The sequence below is a fragment of the Monodon monoceros genome, unplaced genomic scaffold (genome assembly GCF_005190385.1).
Source record: "Monodon monoceros isolate NGI ecotype Baffin Bay Population unplaced genomic scaffold, NGI_Narwhal_1 Super_Scaffold_5, whole genome shotgun sequence".
NCBI lineage: Eukaryota > Metazoa > Chordata > Mammalia > Artiodactyla > Monodontidae > Monodon > Monodon monoceros.
Window position 1 is genome coordinate 57,444,469 of NW_021703782.1, and position 25,368 is coordinate 57,469,836.

General features: G+C 37.4%; 1 protein-coding gene and 1 non-coding gene across 5 annotated transcripts in view; one reads left to right on the forward strand and one right to left on the reverse strand.

The window, feature by feature from the left end:
- The first annotated feature begins 1,403 nt into the window (after positions 1 to 1,403).
- The window catches only part of KIAA2026 (KIAA2026 ortholog), a 104,322-nt gene continuing 80,357 nt past the window's right edge, over positions 1,404 to 25,368 (forward strand). The window contains exon 1 of one of the 4 annotated variants that reach the window (XM_029202467.1): positions 1,404 to 2,717. In XM_029202467.1, coding sequence (XP_029058300.1) covers positions 2,128 to 2,717 — 590 coding nt within the window. In that variant the 5' untranslated portion in view covers positions 1,404 to 2,127. Of the gene's footprint in view, positions 2,718 to 2,864; positions 2,969 to 25,368 lie in introns of those variants that run through there. The other 3 variants (XM_029202470.1, XM_029202468.1, XM_029202471.1) reach the window with 3 other exon arrangements.
- Positions 24,450 to 24,521, reverse strand: TRNAE-UUC. Its single transcript has one exon. It is a non-coding gene; the product is annotated as a tRNA-Glu (tRNA).

The window sequence follows — 25,368 nt, forward strand, 5'->3', positions numbered from 1 at the left end:
GTCTCTGCCTTTGTTCCTGAGCTGAGGTACATGTATGGGCTCTATGGAGAGAGAATGCTGTAAATGCCTAATACACCACAAATGTCTGATGAGGTGAGAGGAGACCGTGGAAACTAGATGATGGGTGTGCTTGGTGGCGGTGGTAGTGTCAATACCCTAAAACCTCAAGTGTTCCCAGTTAACTTTTACCTAAGGCTGCTGTCTAACTTAACTGGACCAAAAAAAAGCTTTTAAGTTTGAATTTTATCAGTGCTTTAAAAGTCCATATTAACGGGAAGTAAACAATCATAATAGTCAGTATATCCCAATCATTTCATTATACAGCTTTCCCTTTTTTTTTGGCCTTCGCCGCGTGGCATGTGGGAATCTCAGTTTCTCGACCGGGGATGAACCCACGCCACCACCCACCCCCACTGCAGCGGAAGTGCGGAGTCTTAACCACTGGACCGCCAGGGAAGTCCCCACTTGCTTTCTAAAATTTTGATTTTTGTATTCAAGTAATTCCAGGTTTAAAGCAAGAGAGTTCTGTGTAAGGAGAAAAAGTAATATGTGCATCTTTAAAATAGAACGTGAGAAGATAGTAATAACTGCTTTAAGGACCCATTAGTTCCTTTCTCCTCACTTTAAGCAATATGACAACTAATGGAATGATAAGTTCACTTTTTAGACATTCCCTAAACAGTAATTTTAAAATGTGTAGTGAGATTGTAAGGTCATGCTGCACAGCTTAGATTTGAAATATCTGAAGACTGTTTTCAGTCCCAAGGATTTTTAAAAATGAGGTCCCATTCCCTTCCTTTACTCTTAGCAGATGTCAAAAATCGAGAGGGTGGAAATGTTTTTCGCTAACGCAAAACATGGGATTAATTTCCAAAACAGGAATTGATGTTAAGACCTGGGAAGAGGAGTTTGAGAAATTCAAGTTCCACAGATCATCTCCTTTCCTTTTCCATGTGAACATGTTTCAGTTGGTCGAGTCCTTCAACCTCCTTTCTAGACTTCTCAAAATTCTAGTTTTATATTGAAAAACCGGCAGTCACAGGGGGAGGGAGTGTGCAAAGAGAACTTTTTTACAAAAGGATTGGATTTACATTTTATGCCTTCTTACAATTCACTTTCCATCGATGAAGGTTATCTAGCAAGTTCCTTCAGGATTAATTTTACCTTTTAGCGCTAATAGGGGTCTCACAAAAGAAATATCCTCTTGCAGCACCTGATTTAAAAACCCTTTCGGCCTCCCTCTCAGGAGGTGGCAAGCAAAGCTGCGCAGGCGCCTTGCTTCCCTCTTCACTCCGCCCCTTACAGTCGTCTACAAGCTGATGACATCATTGGTCCGTGCAACCTACCAGGCCTCAGGGCCTGAAGCTGAGACTAAGTCCTTGCTTTCGCTTAGCGGGGCGGGACGTGAAGTCGGGCTGGTGGTGTTGTACTACGCATGCTCACCGTGGACGGCGACGGTGCCTCTTTCTTTGCGTCTTTCCACAGCTCGCCCCAACCTGGAGGGGGGGGGCCTGAGTGCCCTCCCCCTTCTCTTCCCCCCGCCCAGCAGGGCTTCTAACTGACAGTTGTCGCCGGGCCCCGTCCGCGCGCCACCTCCTCCTGCCCGGGTCCCCCGCAGGTAGAGAGGGGCGGGAGGGGGTGTGAGGGAGAGGAGGAGGAGCCCGAGCCGCGGCTGCCCTGTGCTTCGGCCCCCTCCGGGGAGGCCAGAGGAAACCCCCCCTTCCCCCTCGCCCCCTCCCAGCCCTCAAGCCGGCCCGGGAGGGGGTGGGGCGCCGAGGCCGCGGAGGCCAAGCCGGGCCTGGCGGGTGAAGAGTAGCCGGGCGGGGCGCGGAGGGGTGAGGCAGGCAAGGGCCGCGCGCGCGCCGCCGCCGGGGGGAGGGGAGAGGAGGGCACCTAGGCTCTCCTCTTCTCTCCCCCCTCCTCCGCGCGCCATGTAACCCCGCCCCGCTGGCGGCGAGCTCGAGACCCCCGCGCGCACCGAGCCGAGCCGGCGGCAGAGGAGAGCGAGGACCGATGCGGCTGGGGCTGCGCGGCGCAGCCGAGCCCTGAGGAAGCGGCCCGCGCTCACGCGTGCCCCGGCGCCTCGAGCGTCCGCTCCACACCGCCCAAGCTGGGCCTGCCGGGGGCATGAGCGTGCCTGGGACGCCGGGGGAGATGGAGCCGGCCGGGGAGGAGGAGCGGCCGCCACCGGCGGCCGAGGAAGAGGACGACGACGAGTTGGTGGCAGCGGCGGCCCCGGCCTCAGGGCCGGCCCGAGGAAGGAGTGCCTCTTCGAGGGAGGACGCGGACGACCAGGAGGAGGAGGAGGCGATGGTGGTCGGGGGCGGTGTCTGCAAGGAGCAGGAGCTGACCAACGAGCTGCAGCAGGGTTACCGCATCCTGGGCGAGTTTCTGCAGGAGAAGCACCGAGGCCTCACCTCCCCCTTCCTGCAGCCCTTGGGGGGCGTTGCCACTGGGGAGGAGGAGGCGGCCGAGGGGCCGCGCAGCGGGGGCCGGGGCAGTCGCGCCCTCCGGCAGCAGCCCGGGAAGGGCATGTGTCTGCTGAAGATGGAGGAGAAGTTCGCCAGCGGCCAATACGGTGGCATCACCGAGTTCGTGGCGGACTTCAGGTTGATGCTGGAGACGTGCTACCGCCTGCATGGAGTGGACCACTGGATCTCCAAACAGGGCCAGAAGCTGGAGATGATGCTGGAGCAGAAGTTGATGCTTCTGTCTCGGTGAGTGAGCCCCGTCCCTGGCGGGACTGACGGGCTGACACAAACACACCCTCGCACGTGTCCGAGGATGGGTTGGGCCAGGGGCCGGGGGGCGTCGCTGATAGGTGCTGAGTCGGTGCTGGAGAACCCCGGGAGGAGGAGCAGCGCTGGGCGGGGGCCCGCAGGGGTGTGGTGGGTGTGGGCTGAGAGAACCCTACGCCCAGACGTGAAGAATCCGAGACGGAAGCCGAGTCGCGAGTGCCGAAGAGCAGGTAAAGTTTTTAGAAGTAAAGTGAAATGGTGCCCGTAGGAAGAATTACAGGAGTAGGGAGAGGAAAAGTTTAAGTGGGATGGAAGTTGGACCTGCAACTTTTAGACAGTTTTGGCAAGAAAATTTTAAACGTTTTTGGAATGAAATACCGTTAGAAAATTAATTCTGGCTCGTGTAAAAGGGTGATTTCAGACTGTTAAAATAATAACTTTACTGCTCAAGTCGGCCATCGGAGATTTTATAGCGTGTAATTAAATGGTTAACAATTACTGTGGCGTACTCCTGGTCTTTTTTCTCAGCTTCATCTGAGCAGACTGAATTTTTGCATCAACACAAAATTTTTAATACGTTTCGGTATTGGTATCTATTCTACCAGAAGTCACAGGCAGTTCAGATGGCACGATGCTCTTGGTATACTCCACCCATATATCCAGAGTCAATTATTTTTCTTTCGTAAGAGGAAATAATATAGCACAGGAAGCTACTAAAATACACGTATTAATTTATAATTCTGTAATTGATAATGAGCCAAATTAATTTCTCTATCGGAAATTTTTCAGGAATAGAAAAATAATTGAATGTTGTTGGAAATCGTGGTTGAAGTGAACCAGTTGTTTGACTCTTTACTAGTGGAAGTGAACTTGAACAAGTCACTTTACCTTTTTGGCCTCAGTTTCTTCATCTGTAAAATGGGCATAATGACAGTACCTAACTAATGGGTTGCTGTAGGATTAAATGCATTAATAAATGTAAAGTCGAAAGTGCCAGTCCCATATAGTTGGCCCAAGATAAGTTTTAATCATTATAATACTAGTAGTGGTAGCTGAATAAAATGAATATTCTCATATCTGAAACTGGGAAGTGTACTAGTGCTTTTATCTAATAGCTCCTGAAAAGTTGTGTTAATTTTTTGGTCCTTGATTATAACTGTAATTTTAAAATAATCTAATCTGTCACTGGCTTCCCATATGCTGTTTTCGAGACTATCAGTGACTTCTTTCACTGAAAACAATGGTTAACATAGCGCTTGACTCATTAGGGCAGCTGTATTTAAACTAAGGAGCCTCTTCTTGAATCCATTCATAATGTAGGATTATTTGGTAATAGAATAATTCCCAAGTTTGTCTTGTATATTACTTTTAATGTTTTATTTAGCGACATTATATTTGTGTAGTGTGTTCATTACCCTTGTCTCCACAGTGTTTTATGGTTATGACTCACATAAGAAACAGTCCTTTCACATGTCATTATTTTTAAGTAGTAAAATATCTTCCAAATTGATGTCACAAGATTTTAGACCTGGAATAAACCATAGAGTTCTAGTCCAAGCATCTAGTTTTACAGATTGGAAACGGGTGTTTAGAATGAGGCTGGAGAATGGCTGCATCAAAGTGCTAAGAAGTTGCTTATAGGTTTGAATAAATTACAGGTGTTTTCAGAAACATTTTGTATATAGTGTTTCTTAAGCCCTGCAAAAGAGCAGGGAGACTGTTTCTCTTCACATAAAGGTAAATTTCTGAATGCTTTGAATCATTCCTAGTGACTAATGTTCAGAATACTGTATTCCCATATGATCTAATAGAATCCATACTTAGAACTCAAAACATTCTTTTGTTTATAAACATAATAATGTATTTCTGATGTTCTTAGTCCAAGAGAGAGAAAATTCTTGCAGTTTAGTAGCAAAAAGTAATGTGATGGTCTCAAAGAGATAATTAAAAATTTGACTTCCTAAATTTTTTGGTATTTGATGTATACAAACATTTTGTAAATAATAGATTTGACAAACCACACTTGTAGATGCTAGAAAATCATTTCTTTTTCTGTACTAGCCTACAATCTGAGTCATTACTAAATAAATGCTTTGAGTGGGCACAACTTTCAGAAACCCATAGGTTATAACTGTTTTGTATGCAATTAGTAAATATAGATGCTCCAGAACAATATTCTATAGACTGGGCACATGAGTATGATTTTCAGCAAATAGGTGACTCAGATACCTTATTTATAAATAAGTGGTATATGGTATTTTAGTAATGAAAAACAGTCACTTAGATATTATCATTTGTTCTCTTTTGTCTTCTAGTATATGTTTGTAAGATATTGAATTAACCCTTATTTTGAAATTTACTGTAAGGAGAATTTTACAGCTGCTCCATACACTACTGAGCCTTTTAGTGAGCAAGAAATCACATACATTAGATATAGAGGGTGCCACATTATCATTACAGAGCAACCCAATGACATTAGTACCTTGAGCACATTGTATAACTTAAATCTCAGTTTCTTCATCTGTGCTATGAGAGTGTTGATTGTACAAATATGTATCTGCCAGAGCTGGACATTCAGAGCCCTGATATCAAAAGAGAAGTTCCCTACTCTTCAGTGGTGTATAGTTGAGTAGGGAAACAGATGCTTTTCAAAAGATGATGATTCTATAATGGAGTTAAAAGGTACAGAGAAGTTTATACTTGAACTGATTCTTAAGGAAGTTGAAGATTGCTTCTGGATTTTTTTTGGAGGGTTTGAGAGGGGCATTCCAGAATGCTGAACTACAGTGAATGCAAGGCATGGCACAGCATAGTGTTTCTGGGTACTACAGGTACTTCGTCTGGCTACAGTATGGTCTCTCCAGGGTAGTGTCTGCTCTCTAGGAGGTATGCAGGATGACCAGTTGGGGAGAGGGAAGAAAATATCACAACTTTAGTATATTCTATTTTTGTTTTATCCTGTTAAAATTTCTAAATTTTTTGGTCTGCTTTTTGTGGTGTTATAATAGGACTACATGTATATGATCTATAAAAGATTTATAATTTTATCATATTTAATATAAGTAATATATAGCAATATGTTTTATATATAATATTTGTGATAGAACTAGGACTAAGACTTAGCATACTTCGTCTCAGAGTTGTATTTTAGAAGGGATCTCATTCATGTATTTGGGGCAACTGAGAGAAATAACAATTAGCATTAGAAATAGGGAGAAAATCAGCTACTAAGTGGAAATGAATAGAAAATACTTAATAGTTGGGAAGTTATGTCTAATAAGAATTTTTGCCTCTTCTGAATTTTAAATTATATTTTTGAAAGCTTTTAAATTTTAAAATATTTTTGAAAGCTTTAAGAATTTTGCTATGTAGTTTTAAAAGCTTGTAGTTATAGAAGAGGCATCGATGTGCCAGTGACCCCAGCAGTGCTGAACTTGAAATTTTAATTTTGGCCATTGAAAATAATATTTTGGTGAAAATAAGCTTGAATATTATATATCCTTGTTAAAATTACAGTTGATTTCTGAATTAAGTTGTTAAAAAGTGGTACATGTAATGGGCTGTTAAAAAAAAGGCTTTCTTAAAATACAGCTAAAGATTATTTAGTTTTGTAATTGCTTTTTAGTTGGGCATGAGCGTACAAAAGCATCATCATGAAGCCTCAAAAATTTAAAAATAGAGGTTTCCAAGTACAAGCAGTAATTGAAATACAAATGGATTTTGTACACTGATTTTAATCTCCTCTTCAGTTAAATTTGAAATTTGTTGACGTGTTTATTCTCAATTAAGATCAAAATCCAGAAAGTAATTGGGAATTTTAACAAGGTACTTCTTACTCCCTAGTAGTCCAACTCCCCCATCCCCACTGGATTCTGTAATTCTGTCTTTTTAATGTAAATCTAAAAATTGGGGCCCTTTGGTAATAGAATCTGGATTTGCTTCTTGTGCAGAACTATAGAATGTTAGAGTTTGATACTCCACGTAGTTCTATTTATTATAGTTGCTATTCTTCAAAAAGCAAAAAGTGCTATTTAAGAAGGTTCAGAAAATGTTTAAGTGCAGTGATGAAAGGATGAAGGATTTCAACTAACAATACATTTATTGAGCACCTGCTTTGTTCTATGACTTAAGGGACAATTCCTGGCCCAAGAAGTTTAAAAAAGGGTACATACACAGTTATGGTAAAATGTAAAATGTGTTAAAACTGATTTTCAAACTTGTTCCATTGTCAGAACACCTGGAAGTCATGGGACTGCTTGCAGAATATCCTGAAATATTGATATATTTAGTTGTATGATTTTTTGCTAGGGGATACAAAAGGCTTAAAACAAATTATGGAAGGAAACCCTTAATTGACGAGATTCTATCTAGTACCTAAGGTTTTTCTCCCTACGAACAAGGAGAGCATAATCACTTTTGGATTTTTGATGGTATATCTTGGTTTCGATGCAGTCAAAAATCTATGTCTAACTTGGCCCTCCGTAGGCTGTCTGTACACTTGGTTCCTCCCTATCTGGGGTTCTGCATCCGCGGATTCAACCAGCTGAGGATCCTGTAGTGCTATAGTATTTACCATTGAAAAAGATCCGCATATAAGTGGACTCACGCAGTTAAAACTCCTGTTGTTCAAGGATCCAGCTGTATATTCTAAGCGTGCATACTCTGAGGACTACTGTGATAAGCTTTATTATAGAGTGTTAGGAGAGTGCAGAGGAGGGATCAACTACTCTGGGGAGGTGGGGAAGTTGGCATTGAAAAATGTTTTATTACATTTTATTCTAGAGGTCATAATTTTGGAAGGTGAGTAGACTATTGATAGGTAACGTTGAGGAGTTCATTAAACAATTATTTGACCTATGCTATGATAAGTAGTATGTAAAGCCCTGTAGTTACAATGATAGACATGACTTTATCCCTTACTTCAAGGTGGTAGGTAAACAATTACATGTATGGAAGCAGGAGAGTACAGTGTATTCCAGAGGAATAGTTTATACCCAGTGGTTGGTTAGAGTGTAGGATGATGAGGTACTGTCATGGCAGATAAGTCTAGAAAGGTAAGCTGGGACTAATTATGGAGGACCTTGTTTGCTTGCTAAGGAATTTAGAATGTAGACAGTGTAGATTCATCACGGGTTTTAGCTAAGGGAGTGACATGATTTTACTAGTATTTTGAGGTTTGAAGGCTGAAATGGAAGGAGAGAGAATGGAGAAAGGAAACCAATTAAAAGGCTCTGGAGTTAATACCATCAAGAGATAATAAGCAGTAGAAACAAATAATAAATAAGGATACAAGAGAAGTAAATTCAGCAAGTAGAAGTGGTATAATGGCAAGCTATTGGATGTGGGTGTGATGGAGAGGATGAGGGCCAAAATAAATTTGAGCCCAGGTGATGGTGATGCCGAGGGAATGTGAGAGGAGCATGCATTTGAAGATGTGCAGCTCAGAATAATTAGAAGGCAGAATATGGAGCTCAGCAGAGTGACTAGAGCTAGATTAGAGGTGTTTAATGAGGAATTAACCTGCAGAAGGATGATGGTTGAAGAAATGGGAGGGAATGAGATTGCCCAGGACAGAGTCTAGTAAAAAAAAACAAGGGGACCAAAGGCAGAACTTTGTGTAAGGATTGACTTATCTTAAATTTGGAAATATTAGAAAAATATGATTGAAGTGTGTATAATGTGTATTAAAAACTGAAATACTTAATTGAGAAGAGGCAGTTAAAGAAGCTGAAAAGAGTTTATTCTGGAATAAATAAAAGGTGTTAGTTGGAATATAGTAAACTTACAGACTTTAGTATTTTAGGAGATTTTGTTCCATTTGAAAATAATAATTTGGAAATGATTTAGATCTAATACAGTAAAAATGCCCTAATAGATTGTAGTGTGTTTTGCCTTAAAGTTCGTTTCTCATTGTATTTGTGCCCTTGTATTTATTTTTATTTCTAAGAAAAAAATTAGAGCAGGGAAAAGAAATCATGTTTTTGGAGAGAAGATTAGGTCCTTTTCATATTTGTGTTTTAGTTTTCAAATCCTCTCTAGGCTCTCTCCACAGGATTAGAGAACAAATAATAGCTGTTTTTATTTCCAAGGAACTTCCATAATAATATGAATCTTTAAAATATATATTAAGTTACTTGAAGTCGTTCTTTTTTTTTTTTTTTTTTTTTTAATGGGAAACACTAATAAACCCCAGTGGTAGTATTATATATAACCAAGCCCTTTGTTATATCATCTTCCACCCGGGACCCGTGAGTGTTACAAAATTAATCGTGCTTAGAAGTCAGGATACGGGCTTCCCTGGTGGCGCAGTGGTTGAGAGTCCGCCTGCTGATGCAGGGGACATGGGTTCGTACCCCGGTCCGGGAAGATCCCACATGCCGCGGAGCGGCTGGGCCCGTGAGCCATGGCCGCTGAGCCTGCGCGTCCGGAGCCTGCGCTCCTCAACGGGAGAGGCCACAACAGTGAGACGCCCGAGTACCGCAAAAAAAAAGTCAGGATATTAAGCATATACACTTTGCAAAAAGACTTAGGAAGGCCAATGAAGTATTAATAGTGGTTATTGCTAAGTAGAAAGATCCTGGGTATTTTTCATTTTGTTCTTTTAATTTTCTGTATGTCCTAGATTTTCTATAATAAGCATATTACTTTTATAGTTAATAAAAGATTTTATTTAAAGGCAATTAGTATTTACAACTTTGAATAAGAATTGGGTTAAAAATAAGTATCATCAAAGTTTTAAGGCAGTACAGTCATGTTAAATGTTGTAACTGGGTGGTACAGCTGTGGATGATTAATTTTCCCTTCCACTTTCTACTTTTTTTCTACAATGACCATGTGTCACTGTTGTTATTTTTTATAATACCATTCAAAACATAAAATCTACAGATTCTGTAAGTGCAGTTTTAAAGGGTTGGAATAGCTAGTGCTAAGAACTCACCCCAAACTTTCATATTTAAAGCTTTTGAGTAGAGCCATCTGAATGTACCTTCAGACAAAAATAACTCTCTGATAGTTTCTTTTATATCTCTTCAAATGTTAGTATATCTGGGGATTTAGACCTTTTCATTTCTGTCTAGGCATCCCTCTAAAAGATAAAAAAAAAAAAAAAGATGAGAATACAGATTGAGATAAACCAGTTTAAGGTAAAACTATTTACCTCTTGCTATACTTTGTAAGTACTACTTTACTAATATTGCTCTTTTGTGGGAGTTTAAGCCTTCTAAATTAGAATCAGTGAAAAAACGTTGCCAAGATATAATGCAGAAAGTGTTTGAGTTGCTATTTAGCAGACGAAGTGTTTTGTGGATCTTCTATTTCCAAAAGATAGCCCCCTTTCTCTTTCAGATACATCTCATCTGCTAGATACCATTTCTTCAAATGGTAACATCCCAGTTTATAATAACTACAGTTTGGGTTTGCAAAAGCTTTAAAGGTAAACAGTTTTGTTCCAGTTTTACAATCTATACTAGCCTAGTACATTGACTTTTATGATAATGGTGTGCATTCTCAGCTTTTTGAAGTTGAGATCAGAAAGAAAATCTCTCTTACAAAATGTGCATGCAGGTAGAATACTGGATTTTCCCTGTGGCATTTCATGCTTTATGTTTTTAAACTGCTTTTCAATTTCGATAGTAGATTGCCTATCAAATACAGTAAAGGATACAGTAAAGGATATAATTGCTAAATATACAATTCCTGGTGAATTCAGGGTCTATTCCCATGTTTGTTCTAAAAATAAGAACAAATCCATTTCATTTTGTGCTGAGAAGAGAAATCATCTCAAAAACTTATTACATAGAAACGTTTTCCCTTAGAAATAGTTATAGATTGTTTCCCTGTTAGCCCACAAGCCCAATTTTTAACATACGAATTACTAAAATTGGAAGATAAAAATATTAGAATATAAACAGTAAACAAAGTTGAAAACATTTTTTTCTTTTTAATTTTTAATTTATTTTTTTTTGGCTGCATTGGGTCTTCGTTGCTGTGCGCAGACTTTCTCTGGTAGGGGCGAGTGGGGGCTACCCTTTGTTGTGGGGCATGCGGGCTTCAGTAGTTGTGGCACACGGGCTCAGTAGTTGTGGCTTGCGGGCTCTAGAGCGCAGGCTCAGTAGTTGTGGTGCACGGGCTTAGTTTCTCTGAGGCATGTGGGATCTTCCTGGGCCAGGGCTTGAACCCGTGTCCCCTGCATTGGCAGGCAGATTCTTAACCACTGTGCCACCGGGAAGCCCCTGAAAACATTTTATATCTCTCTTGAATACTTGTGCTTGAGGAAAAGCAGGTTTAAATTTGGCTCTCCTCACAGATAAACTAGTTTCCTGGTTCCCTCCTTTCTTCTGTTGTTGCTGCCTTATCTGCAAGGCTTTCCCTCTGTCTTAACCTTCTTTGTTTTCTTTCATAGCATTTATTTCAACCTCACATACAATATGATTTATATATCTTTCTCTTCTCTTTCACTAGAATATAAAATCTATGAGGGCAGGGACTTTTTCTGCTTGGTTTGTTGCTGTTTGACTTCTATAAATGTTGATTTAGAATTAAGTGAGAAGGTGTTTCCCAGATCACCAGTGTAAGAATTGTGTTAAAGGCAGATTCCTTGGTCCCAGAATAGCATATTTAAATCTGTTAACTCAGAATCTCAGGGTGGGGATTAGGAAGCTACACTTTTAATAAACTCCATAAATGATTTTTATGTACAATAAAGTTCTAGGAGTGATACTTCAGGATATAGTAACACTGTTTCATGATTGATTTCCCATCAGAATTAAAATTTTTTCTCTCATTGGAGTATTTTTTTATCACTGCTCTTATACTTGTCAACCTTTATTAGCATTGTATTTTGGGTTACAGAATGAAGGGAAGGTAGGAGAGAATTAAGAAGCAGATTCATATATTCATGTCTTCATGTGGAATACAGCTTGAAGAAGTAAGTGGTAACAAGTGAGGGATAGTGTTGGGGGAGGGGTGAGGAGGCATGCTACTAAAGAATGGAAAGACCTTGGAAGTCATGTGTTTGTCATAGACTATTACACGGAGCAATCTCTATTTTAATTTAGAATTATGTTAAAGTATTCTATGAGTAATCCCTGTTACATAGGGCTAATGTGTTAAATAGTACCAAAATTTTAAAAAGGCTTAAGTTAAAGACCTAAGACTATTCCCGTCGCTTTTATTCATTTAAACCTATTTGTATGATCTTACATCATGTATCAGCTGTGGATAATAATGCTATTTGTGTTTCTCATTTGATTTGGGGGAGCAATGAAAGGAGATCCAAGGTTAGCTCTCATAGCATTGCTCTGCACTATATCAGGCAGAGTAATGTACTAATTGACCTCATAGTCTTTTGGTTGATTTTTAAATTTTGTGTTTCTCTTTTATAGTTCAGTATGAGTTCAAGCCTTTATAAAGTTTAAAGTTTTTAATTAGAGTTCTAAAACATCCCCTACTCCATACAGTATGCCAAAGTGTGTGTGGGAGTATGCGCAGGTGCCTACATTTTAGTTCTTCTAGGGAGAGGGTGCAGAACTTTATTAGGTCAGCAGAGGAGCACAGAGCCAAAAAAAGCTTAAGAACCATAGTTTTAAACCACAAAATTAACAAACATCCAATAAATTATGATGATGTTTGGTTAGAGAAAATTCCAGTTAATTGAAGGAAAAATTAGGCCTTTAACAGAAATAACAGAATTTGAATAGTACCTGAAGATAAATATTCTTATGTTATGCTTGTGTTTATTCTATTAGGTGTTCAAAGAGACTTTATTAAGTAATAGTTTTGCACTGCATTAAATTAAGAGGAAAAATGTCCTGGAAATAGCCCCCTTGGTATTCTAGAACTCTGAAAGAATTAATATATGGCTTACTGTACTGAAGATGTCTTAACTTTGTGAGTAAAGTGAGTTTAATTCTGGTTTTGTCAGTGACACTTGTGTTGAACTAGACATTGGCTTTCTCTAGAATTTCATTTACAGTCATTGACTGTTAACGTCATCAAATTCAGAGCAATTTCAAAACATCTGGAGTGCCTTCTTATCTACTTGTCTGTTTCTTTTTTCTATGTCTAGTGAAATCCTAATTATTTTCTGAGGCTCAGCTTAGATTTTACTTCCTCTATGAAGCCTGATACAGAATTAATTGCTTTTTTCACTGTATTCCGTGATTCTTTGTTTTGTATTTGGTTATAGCACTTAAAAAATTTATGGTAGTGATGTGTCTGTCTATCTGTATTATGATGGTTGTTTGGTAATTCTTGAACTAATGAAATAAATGAGCTAATAAAAATCAAATAAATATTCAGTTATATCAAGTCAGAATTGCTGCTTGTTTTTAAAAGACTCAGCAGTCATCTCCTCAGGAAAACTGCACATTTCTTCCCCCCTCTTCTTTTCAGCTTGGTTATATTCTTCTGTTCTTAACCCACTTTTTGTATTCGTATGATTTGTATTGAAGTTTTTGAATACCATGATATTGAAGTTATCTGTTTGCCTCACCAAAGTTTAAGATTTTCTTACGCATTTCTGTGTTTCTAGAAATAAGCTCTTCAAGTGCAGAGAAACTCAGTATGTATTAATTGGGTTGAATTCAGATACCATATCCTCTCTTAAGGGATGGGTACAGTATTTAAAAGCATAATAGAAGGTAGTGTATGGTTAATGTAGTAAGACAGGTACTGTTCCTTATATTAAACATATATTTACAGTGCTTATTATTTGATAGGCAGTGTAGAGGTATTCGAGATGAAAACGGAAAGACAGGAGTTGATAAACTAAGTTGATGTAGAGGTCATTCCAGGCAACAAGAATAGCATATTCAAAAGTGCAAAGGCAAAAAAGTCACTGTATATAGCTAGGGAATGGTCAGTAGTTTAGTTTGGCTAGAGTGCTAGTTATATATAGAAAAGTAATGACAGCTGTGAGTGGAAGGACCAGCTTATGGAGCCAGATCATAGAGGGCCTAATATGCTGTGCTAATAAAGAATATGATATTCCATTTTAGTGACTTATTAAATTTCAAGCTTTCAAGCTAGAGAGTTACAAGGAACACATAGATGAGATGAATTAGAAGAGAAAACTAATGTCAATTTGATTTTTCCCATCCCTTAATTTTCACCTTTCTTAATTTTAATTTTTTATTTTGCTTCTCTTAGCAGATTATATAGAAATGTATCTGAAAAGATATGTTTTTTTAAAATTAGTCATCCATTTTATACACATCAGTGTATACCTGTCAATCCCCCTCTCCCAATTCAACACACCCCCACCCCCCGCCACTTTCCCCCCTTGGTGTCAATACGTTTGTTCTCTATTTCTGTGTCTCAATTTCAGCCCTGCAAACCAGTTCATCTGTACCATTTTTCTAGGTTCCACATATATGCGTTAATATATGATATTTGTTTTTTGCTTTCTGACTTACTTCACTCTATATGACAGTCTCTAGGTCCATCCACATCTCTACAAATGACCCAATTTCGTTCCTTTTTATGGCTGAGTAATATTCCATTGTATATATGTACCACATCTTCTTTATCCATTCGTCTGTCGAAGGGCATTTAGGTTGCTTCCATGACCTGGCTATTGTAAATAGTGCTGCAGTGAACACTGGGGTGCATGTGTCTTTTTGAATTTTGGTTTTCTCTGGGTATATGCCCAGCAGTGGGATTGCTGGGGCATATGGTAATTCTATTTCTGGTTTTTAAGGAACCTCCATACTGTTTTCTATAGTGGCTGTATCAACTTACATTCCCACCAACAGTGCAAGAGGGTTCCCTTTTCTCCACACCCTCTCCAGCATTTGTTGTTTGTAGATTTTCTGATGATGCCCATTCTAACTGGTGTGAGGTGATACCTCACTGTAGTTTTGATTTGCATTTCTCTAATAATTAGTGATGTTGAGCAGCCTTTCATGTGCTTCTTGGCCATCTGTATGTCTCCTTTGGAGAACTGTCTATTTAGGTCTTCTGCCCATTTTTGGATTGGTTTGTTTATTTTGTTAATATTGAGCTGCATGAGCTGTTTATATATTTTGGAGATTAATCCTTTGTCCGTTGATTCGTTTGCAAATATTTTCTCCCATTCTGACGGGTGTCTTTTTGTCTTGTTTATGGTTTCCTTTGCTGTGCAAAAACTTTTAAGTTTCATTAGGTCCCGTTTATTTTTGTTTTTATTTCCATTACTCTAGGAGGTGGATTAAAAAAGATCTTGCTGTGGTTTATGTCAAAGAGTGTTCCTCCTATGTTTTCCTCTAAGAGTTTTATAGTGTCCGGTCTTACATTTAGGTCTCTAATCCATTTTGAGTTTATTTTTGTGTATGGTGTTAGGGAGTGTTCTAATTTCATTCTTTTACATGTAGCGGTCCAGTTTTCCCATCACCACTTATTGAAGAGACTGTCTTTTCTCCATTGTATATCCTTGCCTTCTTTGTCATAGATTAGTTGACCATTGGCGTGTGGGTTTATCTCTGGGCTTTCTATCCTGTTCCATTGATCTATATTTCTGTTTTTGTGCCAGTACCATATTGTCTTGATTACTATAGCTTTGTAGTATAGTCTGAAGTCAGGGAGTCTGATTCCTCCAGCTCCGCTTTTTTCCCTCAAGACTGCTTTGGCTATTCGGGGTCTTTTGTGTCTCCCTACAAATTTTAAGATTTTTTGTTCTAGTTCTGTGAAAAATGCCATTGGTAATTTGATAGGGATTACCATGAATCTGTAGATTGCTTTGGGTAGTAGAGTCATTTTCACAATATTGATTCTTCCAATCCAAGAACGTGGTATATCTCTCCATCTGTTGGTATCATCTTTAATTTCTTTCATCAGTGTCTTATAGTTTTCTGCCTACAGGTCTTTTGTCTCCCTAGGTAGGTTTATTCCTAGGTATTTTATTCATTTTGTTGCAATGGTAAATGGCAGTGTTTCCTTAATTTCTCTTTTATATTTTTCATCATTAGTATATAGGAATGCAAGAGATTTCTGTGCATTAATTTTGTATCCTGCAGCTTTACCACATTCATTGATTAGCCCTAGTAGTTTTCTGGTGGCATCTTTAGGATTCTCTGTGTATAGTATCATGTCATCTGCAAACAGTGACAGTTCTACTTCTTCTTTTCCAATTTGTATTCCTTTTATTTCTTTTTCTTCTCTGATTGCCATGGCTAGGAATTCCAAAGCTATGTTGAATAATAGTGGCAAGAGTGGACATCCTTGTCTTCTTCCTGATCTTAGAGGAAATGCTTTCAGTTTTTCAACACTGAGAATGATGTTTGCTGTGGGTTTGTCGTATATGACCTTTATTATGTTGAGGTTGGTTCCCTCTATGCCCACTTTCTGTAGAGTTTTTATCATAAATGGGTGTTGAATTTTGCCAAAAGCTTTCTCTCCATCTATTGAGATGATCATATGGGTTTTCTTCTTAAATTTGTTAATATGGTGTATCACATTGATTTGCGTATATTGAAGAATCCTTGCATCCCTGGGATAAATCCCACTTGATCATGGTGTATGATCCTTTTAATGTGTTGCTGGATTCTGTTTGCTAGTATTTTGTTGAGGATTTTTGCATCTATATTCATCAGTGATATTGGTCTGTAATTTTCTTTTTTTGTAGTACCTTTGTCTGGTTTTGGTATAAGGGTGATGGTAGCCTCATAGAATGAGTTTGGGAGTGTTCCTTCCTCTGCAATTTTTGGAAGAGTTTGAGAAAGATGGTTGTTAGCTCTTCTCTAAATTTTTGATAGAATTCACCTGTGAAGCCATCTTGTCCTGGACTTCTGTTTTTTGGAAGATTTTTTTAATCACAGCTTCAATTTCATTACTTGTGATTGGTCTGTTCATATTTTCTATTTCTTCCTGGTTCAGTCTTGGAAGGTTATACCTTTCTAAGAATTTGTGCATTTCTTCCAGGTTGTCCATTTTATTGGCATAGAGTTGCTTATAGTAGTCTCTTAGGATGCTTTGTATTTGCAGTGTCTTTGTAACTTCTCCTTTTTCATTTCTAATTTTATTCACTTGAGTCTTCTCCCTGTTTTTCTTGATGAGACTGGCTAATGGTTTATCAATTTTGTTTATCTTCTCAAAGAACCAGCTTTTAGTTTTATTGATCTTGAAAAGCTAGAAAGAAGAGACAGACAGTATTTTCTTTTGCCAAATAATTTAGATAATACACTAGATTTAAATATGTAAATAAATAATTTAAGTTGGACTTAGTTTTGTTTCTTTAATTGGATAATTTCAGTCTTCTTACAGTTCTCAGAGGAAAAAAATTACGTTAAATACAGAATTTTAGCAATTTAAGGTACTATATCTTCCAAGTTATTTTCTACAACTTTGTTTACCAGTAACCAAAAAAATGAATAGGACAAATATAATTAATAAATTGCAAATACATATTGATAATATCAGCTGGTTGTGCTTAATTTGACAGCTTGGTTTTTATAGACCCAAACCTGTATTTTTAACAGATAGATACTTATAAGAACATCATCTTAAAATAAATATCATAACATGCTAAATAAAAGATGGTAGAAACATTTTAATATATTAAATATGACATTATTTCATGGTGATCCACAGAACCATTTATATCCTCCAGTTTATCTGAATCCCTGATTATGATACAATTGCCAGTACATTAGTAAGTTCCTCTACTTACTAATTCCATGGTAGGGAATTTGGTTGGTAGTGAAATTGAAATCAAGTCTTTTTTTTAAGTTTTATGGCAAGTGTGTAAATGATAACTGAGATCTATTTTAATTTTTTATTAGCAGTTTAAGTCCTTTTTTACTAAGAGTTAACATTTATTCATTTCTTTCTATATGCTAAATACTCTGCTAAGCATTCTATTCAGTACATGCTCTTTGAAGAAGATTTAAAAAAAATAGAAATATGTTAAAAATAAAAATCACCTCTCCCATCAGATATCACTGTTAGCCTTCTTTATCTCATCTGTATACATATGTATCATTTACTTTCATATACACACACAAATTCAATACAAAATTCGGATTTTCCACTTACAGTTTATATATTTTGCCACATATTTTGCTTATCACTTACTAGATTTGATTTTACTTGTTACTTGATTGTTGTGTGTGAATATTGTTACATGGAAAACTATACACGAACGGGATAGCAACGGTAGGACCCTGTAGTGATGGTTTTGGTTTTTTTTTTTGTTTGACCCTGTAGTTTTTTCTTGTAAGAAATTTATTTTTTGCCATGTGGATTAGCTATCTAGTGCTTTGTTTGGCTACCAACAACAAAAAAAATGACAAGACTTTTTACAAAAAATTTGCCTAACTCATTAAGAAATAGGTTGAAGCCATCAGTCATGGCATGATGAGTTTGTGAGATTTATAGTAAGAATATACCTTAAAACTATTTTAAAATGTTTCCAGTCACACACATTAGTTCCTAATGTTTTCGTTACTTTATAACTATCCTTTTCAACAGTACTTATGATTAAGTTGCCAATTTAGAGCAGGGAGTAGAGATAGCCTGTTTTGGCTGCCTTATTAAATGCTATCGTATGTTACTCTGTTTGAAAGGCTTTATCTGTATTAACTTATTTAATCCCCACAACTCTTGAAGTAATTAATGATTTACATAACCTGTTTTACAAATGAAGAAATGAGACACAGAAAAATTAATTTGCCCAAACTAATTAGTGGCAGAAGCTGGATTTGAATCCAGACTGTTTGGCTCCAGAGCCCAGGTGCTTAATCACAGTGCTTGCTGCTTATGAGCAAGAGTTGAAGGGATTGAGAGAAAGGAGCCTTCTACCTGAAAGAGAGGCTGGGGAGAATAGGATCATTAAAGATTTCAAGGTGGAGGGAGCATTTAGATACTTGTGGTGGTGGGATTGACAGTATGTATTTGCAGTATAAATTATTGAAAATAAGTATGCATATAAAGTATAACAACTGTGAAAATCTGAAGGAAATAGTGTAACTAATGTACATGGACTTTGCTTAGCAATCCAGTGATTAGTATTTGTCTTATTGGTAGTTTATTAATTTACAAAATAATGTGTACACATCTTAGTGGCAAAAAATTAAACAATACAAGAAGTATTACAATAAAAATGTCTCCTCTACATTTTTCTGGTCCCCCAGTAAAATAGGCTACGACTGTCACTAGTTTCTTGTATTCAACTGGGTGTCTCAGTTTTTTGTTTTTGGGGGTTCTTTTCTGTTTGTGTGAAGCTTTATTTTTTAATTGAGGTGTAAGTTGGTTTACAATACTAGTTTCAGGTGTACAACATACTGATAAAAAATTTTTATAGATTATATTTCATTTAAATCTATTATAAAATATTGGCTATATTTCCTGTGTTGTACAGTATATCCTTGTAGCTTATTTATTGTATACATAGTAGTTTGTACCTGTTAATCCCCTGTCCCCACTGGTAAACATTAGTTTGTTTTCTATGTCTGTGAGTCTGTTTTTGTTTTGTTATATTCATTCATTTATTTTTTAAATTTCACATATAAGTGATATCATACAGTAATTGTCTTTCTCTGTGTGACTTATTTCACTAAGCATAATACTCTCCAGGTCCCATCTTTGTTGTTGCAGATGATGAAATGTCATTCTTTTTTATGGCTAAGTATTCTGTTGTGTATATATGTACACCATATCTTTTTTATCCCTCATCTGTTGATGGACACTTAGGTTGCTTCCATATCTTGGCGATTATAAATAATGCTGCTATGAACATTGGGATGCATGTATCTTTCCAAATTAGTGTTTTCAGTTTCTTTGGATCTATACCTAGGAGTGAAATTGCTGGATCATATGGTAGTTCTATTTTTAGTTTTTTGAGGAACTCCATACTGTATTCCATACTTGCACCAATTTACATTCCCACCAATGATGTACAAGGGTTCCCTTTGCTCCACATCCTCGCCAGCATTTGTTATTTGTGGCCTTTTTGATAATAGCCATTCTGACATGTAAGGTGATATCTCACTGTGATTTTGATTTCCATTTCTCTGATGATTAGCAACGTTGAGCATCTTTTCATGTGCCTGTTGGCCATCTGTATGTATTATTTAGAAAAAAGTGTATTCAGGTCTTCTGCCCATTTTTTAATTGGGTTGTTTGTTTTTTTGATATTGAGTTGTATGAGCAGTTTACATATTTTGGATATTAACCCCTTATCAGTCATAATATTTATAAATATTTCCTCCCATTTAGTAGGTTGTCTTTTCACTTTATTGGTGGTTTCCTTTGCTATGCAAAAGCTGTTAAGTTTAGTTAGGTCCCTTTTTTTTATGTTTTGCATTTGTTTCCTTTGCTTTAGGAAAGGAAATATTGGAAAGGAACTATTGCTATAGGAAAGGAAATATTAAAAATATTGCTATGAATTATGTCAGAGTGTTCTGCCCCTGTTTTCTTCTGGTAGTTTTATGGTTTTCCATCTTACATTTAGTTCTTTTATTTATTTATTTATTTATTAATTATTTGGCTGCGTTGGGTCTTAGTTGCAGCATGTGGAATCTTTGTTGCCATGTGCAGGATCTTCGTTGTGCCACGTGGGATCTTTAGTTGCAGCATGCGGGATCTTTTTTTTTTTTAGTTGCGGCATGTGGGATCTTTAGTTGCAGCAAGTGAACCCTTAGTTGTGGCATGTGGGATTTAGTTCCCTGACCAGGGATCGAACCCAGGCCCCCTGCTTTGGGAGAGCAGAGTCTTAGCCACTGGAACACTAGGGAGGTCCTACATTTAGTTCTTTAATACATTTTGAGTTTATTTTTGTATATGGTATAAGAAAATATTCTAATTTCATTATTTTACATGTAAGCTGTCCATTTCCTTCCAGGACCACTTATTGAAGAGACTGTCTTTTCCCCGTTACATATTCTTACCTCCTTTGTCGTAGATTAATTAACCATAAGTGTGTGGGTTTATTTCTGGGCTGTCTGTTCTGTTCCATTGATCTATGTGTCTGTTTTTGTGCTAGTACCATACTGTTTTGATTACTGTAGCTTTGTAATATAGTCTGAAGTCAGGGAGCCTGTTACCTCCAGCTCTGTTCTTCTCTCTCAAGATTGCTTTGGCATTCCAGTGTCTTTGCGTTTCCATACAATTTGTCAAATTATTTGTTCTAGTTCTGTGAAAAATGCCATTGGTATTTTGATAGGGATTGCATTGAATCTGTAGATTGCTTTGGGTAGTATAGTCATTTTAACAATATTAATTCTTCCAGTCCCCGAACATGAAATATCTTTCCATCCTTTTGTGTCATTTTCAGTTTTTTTCATTAGTGTCTTATCGTTTTCCAAGTACAGGTCTTTTACCTCCTTAGATTTTTTCCTAGGTGTTTTATTCTTTTTGATGTGATGCAAAATGGGATTGTTTATTTCTCTTTCCAATAGTTCATTGTTAGTGTATAGAAACTCAACAGATTTCTGTATATTAATTTTGTATTCTTCATCTTTACTTAATTCATTGATGAACTTTAGTAGTTTTTGTTGTTGTCTTTGGGATTTTCTGTGTATAGTATCATGTCATCTGCCACCAGTGACAGTTTTACTTATTTCTTTCCAATTTGGATTCCTTTTATTTCTTTTTATTTTTTGGTTACTGTGACAAGGACTTCCAATACTATGTTGAATAAAAGTTAGCCAATTCAAATTTTAACATGTTCAAAACTGAACTTTAGGTTTGTTCTTTTGTTTTCCTTTTCTGAGCCTGTTCTTACCTTCTGAGCAAATGACTCCACTGTCTGGGAAGTTGCTGTGGCCCCAAAACATGATTTTTTAATTGATTCTTCCTTTTCACTCATTTCTCTTGTTAAGCATATCAACCATTTCTGAGCTTTCTTCCTCTAAAGTATATTTTAAATTTTGCCCATTTCTTTTCACTGTCACCAGTTAAGTACAAACTATTATCATCTCTTGCCTGAAATACTGCTATAGTTTCCTGACTTGTTTTTCCTGCTTCTGCTTTTTCCTCCTTGAGTCCATTTTCTACCTGGCAGCCATGGTGAACTTTAAAAAAAATGTACATTGAGAAGTCAGAACCCTGCATCAAGCACTTCATTGGCACTTAGGCTATAGTAAGGAGTTTGGCTTACTGTTCTTTATATACCTACCAAGCCATTTCTCACCTCAGGACCTTTATACTTCCTTTTTGTTTTATCTAGAACACTCTTATTCCCAGGGTTTTCTTTGGGTTTCTGTTTGCTTATTTTTGTTTGTTTGTTTTGGTCATGGCTGGCTCCTCCTCTCATTATTCTCAGAGAAATTATTCTTGACTGTCCTTCACAGAACTTATAGTATATTATAGTTAAGACTTATGTGTATGTGTATGTATTTCTTTACTCTTTTTGTGTGTCTTCTTACTAGCGTGTAAGCTCAGCAAGGAGGAATCTTGCCTGTAAGTGTTGATGCCAACACCTGTCTCAGTATCTATGTGTATTTAATATTGAATAAAGGAATAAATGAATGAATGAACAAATAAATGGATCTGTCTGGAATTTGTTTTGGTCAAGGAGTGAGGTTGAAATCCAGCTTTATTTTTCTCTCACATCCAGCTACTTGTCACAGCATCACTTTTTTCCATTGCTTTGGTATACCATTTTTGTAATATATTAAAGTCCTGGTGTATTTGGATCTACTTTTGAACTGTCTCCACTACTGTTGGTATGTCTAACTATTCAACTTCTTGTATTAAATTTATTACTGTGACTTTAAAATCCACTTTAATATCTGGTAGGATGAGTCCTCTGTCAAATGATTTTTTCTGAATTTTCCAGAAATGAAATTTTCATGTTTTTGTTTTTACATAAGGTACTTTTAATACTTTTTAATAGTATAAAATAGTATTGTGGACTCAGCATTTGCACCACCCATGTTTTGGTCACTTAGCATAAGAAATATTTGGGAGATGGAGAGATCAGCCAAGATGGCAGAGTAGAAAGACCCTAAGCTCACCTCCTCTCATGAGCACACCAAAATCATAACTATTCGCAGAACAACCATCAGTGAAAAAGACTGGAACCTACCAGAAAAGATCTTCTACTGCTGAAGACATAAAGAAGGAACCACAATGAGATGGAGTTGAATGATTATTGTCAAAGATAGAGATGTCTCCACGGAGGGAGAGATCTGACTTGGATTTTGAAGAAAGGAAGGGAGCTCACCAGATGATAAGGGGAAGAAAGAACAGAGAGACTGATGCAGAGGTGCAATACCAAGCAGCACATCTGGATAAGGAAATCATCTCCATCATTCCAGCATGGCTGGAAAATGCAAGAGAGCAGAAAGTACCTGGAAGACAAAGACCACTGTCTTCTGAATCCCCAGTACCCAAAGCAGAGCCTGGCACCCAGAGGTGCTCAGTAAATGTTTGTGGAGTGAGTGAGTGATGGAATGACAGCAACAGGACCAGATAGAGAGTCCTGTAACCCATGCTGGACCTTGCAAAACCCAGAGGGCAAGGTGATAATTTAATCAGAAGAAAGATATAATTCAGAAATGAATTCTTAAAATATTTGTTTTTAGTTATGTGACCCAGTGGAGGTGTTAGCTAACTCTGTGGTGGTAATAATGTTGCAAAATATATGTGTATCAAATCAACACATTGTACACATTAAACTTAGTGGTTTATGTCAATTATATCTCAATAAAGGAGGGGAAAATAAAATATTCATTTTTAAATTAAAAACGTGAGAGAACAGCAGGAATTACTAGTTTGTGTGGAATAAGAATGACATTCTTCCCATTCTTGAAATGCACAATAAAGAAAGAGGTTGGTAGCATTGCTTATTTTCTGTGAACACCATAATGTACACTTGCCACATCCTCCTAATTTCAGTTAAGTCTTCAGCTCTTGTTAGGTGCCTACATCTGTTTTTTATGACCTCTTATTTCAAGTAGGTAGAGGCAAGACTCGCCCCAGCTTTCCCATCTTTCCTCTTGGTGTCCGTGTCACATCTGAAAGTATCTTGAATTTACAGTGTCCTACTTTAAATCCTCATCAGTACTTGGCAGATATTTAGAGGAGTTAGCCAAGAAAAGGAAGCCAAGCTATCTACCTGCCCACTTTGCAGACTTGTCACAGCTTTAGTATCTTCTAGGGAACATGAACATAACCAGACTATATGAAAGATAAGGACCTAGGGAGCCCTCTGTTCTGCCTGTACTGAAAACTCATGACTGCTTCTATATGGTAAGGATTAGCTGTAGTGGTAGTAAAATGTTCAACAGAACAGCCCTAACTTACTAAAAATGCTTATCAGAGTTGTTGAGGTTGGTAAGGCACTTGTCAATTATCCTTCCTATGTAAATAAAAACTTTACATTTACCTTTGTCCCTTCCTTAAATTAGAAAGGCAAAATCAAGAAATGGAAATTTATTCTAAGCAGAATGTTTGGTTTTCAAAAAATTAGTTATGGTGGTCTTTGGTTGTTATTTAGGGGAATTATGTCACTTATTTGGTGCCACTTCAGGTATGAACAAAGACTTTGAAAGATTTTTTAACTGAAAGATTTTTTAACTTACAAGGTTCTTTGTAATTATTCCCTTATTAGTTTTCCATACTAATGAATGCTTTCTTGCTTAATCCTTGGTTTTTACTTAGTACTTTTTCCATCTATCTGGAGAACTAAATAGTTTAGATCACTTGGTACTTAAAACTTTTCTCCTTTGGTTGTTATTGTGATGTTTCTTCTTTTTTTTTTTTGGCCATGCCATGTGGCTTGTGGGATCTTAGTTCCCCGGCCAGGGATCGAACCTGGGCCACTGCAGTGAAAGCGCTGAGTCCTAACCACTGGACCATCAGGGAATTCCCTTATAGTGCTGTTTCTTAACTTAAACTATTGTCTTTTGAGTCTTCCTCTTCTTTTGCTATGTTTTTCTTTATAATTATGGATAATCCCTAAAGTTATGCCTTTAGGTCATATCTCCCTATATTTATTCCTCTGTGGAGAGACTCTTTTTTATGACTTTCTAAGACTCTCAAATCGATATCTTGAGCCTTTCCTTTTGTTTTAGCTTCATATTTCTGTCCATAGAACTTTCCCAGCTGGTTGTACAAGTGTTATATCAAAATGTTAGAAACTAAGTGTATTTCTAACCCAGGTCTCCTTCCCAATTTTCATATTTTTCTTTTCAACTTTAACATTTTTTTCAGTGGTGTCACCATTGTTTCAACCCAAATATATGCGAACTCTCAGCATGTTCACTGCTGAATCCCTGTTGCTCAGTAAATATTTTGAATGAATGAATTTGAATAATATGAATGAATATTTTTCTTCTTAATTAGTATTTCTTTTCCACTCTTTCCTACCTATCTAAAACTGTTCTTTCTGCAAAGTCCAGTTTAAGGTCTTGATAAAAGAGTAATCAAATAGTATACAGAGGTTGAGTGAATAAGAAATGAAAAATATCACTTGAATTTCATAACTAGGAGGTCATTTGGGAAGAGGGATTTCAATAGAGTAGGTACAGGCAAATGACAGTTTGAGATGTGAATGAAAGGTGAAATGGACCAAGATTTAGATGTGGCTCTTCTCAAGGGGAATGGTTTGTTTTTAATAAAAACTTGGACATGTTTATATGCTAAAGGCAACTAGCAGGTAGAGGCTGAAGACCCAGGGGATAGTTAATGAAGTAAAAATTCTGAAAACCTA